This window comes from Curcuma longa, unplaced genomic scaffold (assembly GCF_044706935.1).
Source record: "Curcuma longa cultivar G26 ecotype Majalengka, Jawa Barat unplaced genomic scaffold, ITB_CL_G26_1.1 contig_25904, whole genome shotgun sequence".
In the NCBI taxonomy this organism is placed as follows: domain Eukaryota; kingdom Viridiplantae; phylum Streptophyta; class Magnoliopsida; order Zingiberales; family Zingiberaceae; genus Curcuma; species Curcuma longa.
In genome coordinates this window covers 1-7,083 of record NW_027432919.1, presented here as the reverse complement: position 1 = coordinate 7,083, position 7,083 = coordinate 1, and the positions used below count along the sequence as shown (strand labels likewise).

Sequence of the window (7,083 nt, the reverse complement as noted above, 5' to 3'; positions counted from 1 at the left end):
ATAAAGAAACCAAAGATTATAAATGAGGACTTGAAAAAACAATTTGGAACAGAGACACTTATTTTATCACATATTAATCATGTTAACATAGTTAAGCTCTTGGGTTGTTGTTTGGAGACAGAGATGCCATTATTGGTCTACGAGTTTATCCCGAATGGAACCTTGTTTCATTTAATTCATGAAAGTGAGAACCGAGTTCCAATTTCCTTGGATACTCGACTACGGATTGCATATGAATCAGCTGATGCTTTGGACTACTTGCACTCAAAAGCTTCACCTCAAATTATTTCATGGAGATGCTAGTCATCTAATATACTTTTACATATGGTGATAACACAGCAAAATCTTCAGATTTTGGAGCTTCAAAGTCAATTCCCAAGGGCAGAAACAATTTGCTACATTTGTTGCAATTCACTCATGGTGACACCGAATTCAGAGTGTCTGATGACATATGAGTTGACCTATAAAAGTGATGTTGATAGCTTTGGTGTGGTTCTCTTAGAGCTATTTACAGGTAAGAAGGCTTATTAATTTTGAAGAATCTGAAGAACAAAGGACTTTGGTGTCAACTTTTACTATGTTGGAGAATCAGAATAGGGTTTCAGAGATCTTAGACAATCAAGTGAAATTGGAAGCTAATACAGAATTTATTCAAAAACTTACTGTACTTATTAAGGAATGTTTAAAGTTGAAAGGAGAAGATAGACCAACTATGAAGGAAGTGGTTGAGGAGCTAAACGGATTGAGAACTCTTAAGCAACACCCTTTCATAGTTCAACACAATGCTGATGAAACGGAGAGCTTGCTCGATGGGTTGTCAACTGTTAATCATGCTGATTCCAATACTACTTTCAATATAGAGAGCAAAACTCACTGGATGGAGCAATATACAAGGTTGGTTGTAATAGGGGCTTGGGCGCAAATGGTGTTGCTATTTTGATTATGTGTGTTTGTTTGCCTAATGTTCTAGTCTTCATAAGTGTGTCTTTTTTTTCGAAACTTTAATCCTCTGTATTTATATGTGTATTGCCTAGTTTTCTAAATAATTTGATCTCGTGTGAGTTTCTATGTAAAATTATTTTCACTTCAACTCTTGAATGTTATTTTCTTTTTAAGGTTAATTTTTATTATCTTTGCAAAAAGTTTTTTATTTTTATTTTTACTTGCTTTCTCATTTAAATTTCAAAATAAATTGGTTTGGTGTAAGCAAATTTGTAAGTGGTCTTTCAAACCACGTTCGCTCTAGTGATCTCCCAAGTTTTGGTTTCACACAATATTTTAAAATTTTCATATCATACACAATTAATAACAATGCTTTTACACTTCATTAACTTCAAAATTATTCAAAAACCTCTAGATCACTTAAAGAATGACATTTTGATTAAAAAAAGAATTGAAATCGTTAGAAGGCATTAGGCATGAATAAAATTTTAAAATTATTTAAGTTTCTTTTTTCTTTATTAAATCAAGTTTCAACTAAATTATAAGCACTTCTATTTGAGCTTATAATTCGATAACAATAGGCTTTTTAATGGCAAAATTGAACACAAAATATTATGCTTGACTGGATTTTTATTTGTGTTTTTAATAAACAAGCTAGTTTAAAAATATTGAACTCAACTTGACTGCACTTGTTTACAATCCCATGCACCCACCTCATAATACAATATTGTTTAGTTGCATCTTTTATCATAAGTCATAACTGTTTGCTCATCAAACAAACTCCCTGAAAACAAGAGATACCACACGCACAATTTTACCCTTCTTCCTCATCAGTTTGTCTGCAACCTTGGCTGCCATTTGTAATTCGAAACTAATTCCGATCAGTATCAGATCTGGTTAGTTTCTGGTGACATCTACAGGACTTTCATTGGTGTATGTCTGAAGGCAAAGAAAAGTAGTATCACCGTAAGAGTTTTCTTTCAAGCACCAAGTAGTTCTCCTGATATAGTACAATCTTAGTAGCTGCTTTTATGTGATTAGTTGGGGAGTATTGAAAATTATTGTTTAGTCAAGACTTTCGACATCAGCATATAGTACTGAACACTTCATGTTTTTCTATCTATGAATTTGCTTGAGGCTTTTTCTCCACCAAATATGGGTAATCTTTGTGAGATCAGGTCTTTTGAAATTATCTTGAGCTATTAAGTTCACTTTGTTGTTCATCTACTCTTTCATATTTTGTCTTGATTCTCTAACCATTTGAACGGAGCAGGATATATCATGTATCAAAGACTTAACTTCATTGTATGAGGTTGCAACTATTGAGGACATATATGTTGTGTATGAGCATTTGAAAGTAGACGATACTTCCTTATTTTGTTGTGTTGGAGTTGCGGGAGGTAATGCAGGTGGTGATGATATGCTTGGTATGACCTGTTTCTCATAAATTTCTTAACTAACTGTCTATTAATGTGCATGGAATCAAATTGTTCATTGCTTAAGCATATCACATGGAAAACTAATCAGTTTTGGTGCAAGGTTTCTATAGATAAACAAAATTCAATGTGGCCTATGCTGTTAGTTTATTTAATCAACAAAGTTTGAGAAGTGGAAAGAATAGTAGTTTGTATCCATGTTGCTGATTACAAAGAATCAAAAGATGATAATGTTACTCGGATCTACTGCTTACTCATGGCTAATAATTTTTCTTAAGAGGGATAATTCTATTTCTTGGCAATTCCATTTACTGCGATTCTTATGGACCAGTATTTCATATTTCCAAGTACTTTTCTTGTATCGGATTGTTTTGATTCTATTTATCAATGGACAGACATTGGAGACGAAGAGTCAGATGCTGGCCATCATGGAATGGCACCTACTGGGTGCGGTTTGTCAACAATGACACGACCAAAACCTAGCCTTTGTTGGAGTTTCTTCACCTGAAATCTTAGGTAAGCTGCTGAGATATGCAGATCTTGAAAATTAGTCTTTAGAACAGACACTCAACTCCAACCATCTTCTGGTGCACTTTGATTTTACCATTTAGCATGGCCAATATATTACTGACCTATCTTTACTGTAACAAACTCGCAGTTTAAGTTTCCTTGTTTCTAGCCTTTGATTATTGATTTTGAGTCGTAAAAAATATCGTTTAAACTCAAAGCATCTTTGTTTAACTATTTTCTCGTGTATGCATTTTGATATTTTATCATTTAGTATGGATGAGATATTCCAGAACACAGCTGAACGTGAGATAAGGTTAATGTAGTCAGATAAGATCAATGTAGTTTAACCATAGTGTTGCGACCACATACATCATCGTTTGACCATGACATGGTCATGAAGATTAATCTCATTGGATTAAAAAGGGATTCATTTTTCAATAATTCTTTTGTAAATCTGTATGAGAAAATAAATCTAACCTGCATCTTCAAGCCCTATAACTGCCGCTTGCTTCTAGCTAGTTCATTATATCTACAGGAAGCCGTGGGTGTACTGATAGTTTTTTTGTATCAAGTATTTGTATTCTTATTTAAAACAATTATTACGGCAAAATAATCAGTTAGAACAAATGTTAGACTTGCTATTCAAAGAGATACTACAGGTAATAGAATATGTATGCTTATTCTTTCCCAAGTCAACCATCGGCACATAGTGAAGCTCTTGGGGTGTTGCTTGGAAGTGAAGGTTCCCCTGTTGGTCTATGAGTTTGTCCTTAATGGTAACTTAATTATTTGATCAAATGATCAGTAAAAACATAGATAAAACCCTTTTGGATGTGCACTTAAACACTGCTGCTGATTCTGTTGATGCTCTTGCAAATTTACACTTCCGTTTCACCTCCAATCTTCCATGGAGATATGAAGGCTGCCAACATCCTCTTGCATGCATGAAATTTACATTGCAAAAGTTTCTGATTTCTAGGCTTCAAGGTTAATTTCCCAGGCTGAAGACTAGTAATTGGTCCAAGGGTTCTGTGGTTACTTAATCCCGAGCAATTTGATCAAACATGTATAAGTCATCTGAAAAAGTGACGTTCATAATGCTCTTAGAATTACTGACATGTAAAAATACAATTTATTTTGAAGAATATAATATGGAGAAGAATGAGTCTTGCATCTAGTTAATTTCATTTTGGCCATGAAGGAGAGGATATATATATATATATATATATCGACTTGAGGAAACTTTGGACAATCAAATGAACAAGTGAAGGAGACACAGAGCTTATTGAAAGGATTAATGGACAGCTCGTGGTGCATTGCTTGAGTGTGAAGGGAGAAGAAAGGCCTACGATGAAGGAAATTCCCTTGCAAATTCTCCTGTGCAGATAATCCTAAACTTGGTTGTTTCTTGCTTGGTAAGAAAAATCCCATGTAGCCGGTGAGGCATGCAGCTAGCGAGATTAATATTTAACACGTTCCTTGTGTAATCGAGTGAGGGTGGTTAGTTGATCGATCAATTGAGATGCTCGGTCAGGCATAGAGATGATGATAATTGAGGTTGACCCTTGGTGTGAGAATGATTAATTAAGGTCCAATTAATCCGACAAAGTCAATATAATGTAGTTAATTGATTAGTACTAGTTGCAAGCACAAATTAACAGTGAGAAGAGTTGAGATTTTTTTTTTTAATGTATTTTATATATTAAAAAGAGTTGAGATTTCAATCAAATGAGCCGTACATAAGCAATGAGGTATATTAAAAGGACGAGTTGAGATTTTTTTTATTGTATTTTATATATTCCGTGCAAAAGGTACGTTGACTTGGAGTTATTAATCAATTGAGTCGTCGGGGATAGAGATTGACGATAACTAATGTCTCAATCTAGATCGTAGTTGCAAGCACAAAGAGTGAGACAAACAAGGTGAGTGGTTGTAATCATATATATATATATTATGAGCCATAAGCTAGCAATGTGGAAAGATTATCTAGCTAGACCAATTCAAGAGATAACAACATGCATGCGAGGAATCTGACAAATTATAATTGATTGAGTCTAACGGTAATAGTGACTAATTATATAGATATTAAAATTTTGAATTAGTAAATATAAAAATTTTAATCATAATTAGCTAGAATGAGCATTTATGAAAGACAATATATAGGAATATTGATGGGTACTAAATTAATAATATCTCTAAATATTATTCAAGCATGTTTATCTAAATATTCACAAGTACTTGCAAGCAAGCAGATACTCATAAATACTCAATTATAGAGCACTAACTATTATCATCCAAAATGAATTAAGATTACTATAATTATTTGTGTTGATCAATTATTCTGGATGATGATTAATGTTGAAGATAAATTTATTCAGGAATTTCTGACTTTGATAATTTATTAAAAGGATTACTTGACTTGGCTTTATTTTGTTTAATGTACTTGATTTTGACTTGGGCTTGTCTATGCGGTATCATTTCAGTGAGTCGTTTTATTAAGCTCCTAATTAAAGTCATCCATAATGGATGTCACGTACAAAAAGTCCATGCTACTACTTTTCAAACATGATTGTAGAACGCTATTATGATTACTTATGTGATACATTTATATATGCGTGTAAGCATGCATTTTTTACAGAAGATTATATAATGAAGAGGGTACTATTATTGGCTTATCGATCGATCGGTCAGCTAATTATATTAGAATTAAGCTATGCATTCAGCAACGGCACTGGCCATGTCTCTGCTCCTCTCCCAAATGCTGCTGCTACTTGCAGTTGCATTATCTGCTGTGCCTGATGACAGATGCCAAACGACATGCGGCGACGTGGAGATCCCTTACCCCTTCGGCATCGGCGCCATCGGCACTAACTGTTCCCGGAACTGGGAAAGCGAAGAGTATATCTGCAACAGAACCGAAACTGCAGGCACCGGCGCTAATTGTTCCATGGGAGGAGGTTTCAATCTAACCTGCTACACCATGGAAAGTGGCCTCAAGAAGCCATTCTATTACAATGTTGAGGTCCTCAATATCTCGTTGGTGAAGGGCCAAGTGCGCATGCTCAACCACATTTCCTCGGCGTGCTACAATCCGAATTACGACAATGTCACTTACTCAGAATGGAGGTTGAATTTGAGAGACACCCCGTATAGGTTCTCTGATCAACACAACAAGTTCACTGCCATCGGCTGCGATACATCCGCCTACATAATCGACGACCACCATGACCGTGGGAGAAATAGCTACCAGAGTGGCTGTGTGTCCATGTGCGAGAATGAACAGAGCATCGTCGATGACTCCTGCTCCGGCATGGGTTGCTGCCAGACTTCCATACCCAAGAATCTCCAATACTATAAAGTCTGGTTTGATGGGGATTTCAACAACTCGGATACTTGGAGATTTAGCAGATGCAGCTACGCCGTCTTGTTGGAGGCCGACTGGTTCCGGTTCCAAACATCTTACATCACCACGAACCAATTCATGCAAACGAATAACAGTCACAGGGTGCCGGTAGTGACGGACTGGGCCATTGGAAATGAGACATGTGAGGTAGCTAAGCTGAACCTAACCTCTTATGCCTGCATCAGCAATAACAGCGTGTGCATCGACTCCTCCAATGGTCCTGGTTATCTCTGCAACTGTTCCAAAGGATACCAAGGCAATCCTTACGTCTCCAACGGATGCCAAGGTCTGACTGCCTATACCGATCAATTTAATTTAATTATTCTGCTTTCAATTATGTTTTGCCTTTAATTTCTAAATGCGATATGATGGTTCCTAATACTGTAGCTTTTGACCTTCAACATATATATATATTTTTAGACATCAATGAATGCAACCAACAATCAAATCCATGCTCAGATGGCATCTGTCAGAACCTTCCAGGTGGTTATAGATGCGACTGCCGCGCAGGCACGACAGAATCGCTTCCAATGCATGCATCCCTGATCAAAACTTCCCTTAGCAGTTAAGGTGGCTATAGGTAAGAAGCTTTTTCATTTGTCCTTGTCCAACTCTTAATATTAATTATGTTTCTTAGAAAGGAAAATTAGGAACAAAATAAGTTTTTCTTATATATATATATATATGTTTCTAATCTCCTTACAATTTTCAAGTTAAAGAAATATATCGACAGTAGTATATCAATTAAATAATCAAACTTAATATGAAAATAACAACAACGTAACATAAAGA

At 35.5% G+C, this 7,083-nt stretch overlaps 1 protein-coding gene across 1 annotated transcript; it reads left to right on the top strand.

The window, feature by feature from the left end:
• Window positions 1-5,601: 5,601 nt before the first annotated feature.
• Window positions 5,602-6,801, top strand: LOC141818760 (wall-associated receptor kinase 2-like; the record flags this gene model as incomplete). The annotated part of the gene is made up of 2 exons (XM_074706212.1): window positions 5,602-6,577; window positions 6,712-6,801. Coding segments are annotated over exons 1-2 (1,066 nt in total), but the record flags the coding sequence as incomplete, so codon positions are not given.
• Window positions 6,802-7,083: the final 282 nt, after the last annotated feature.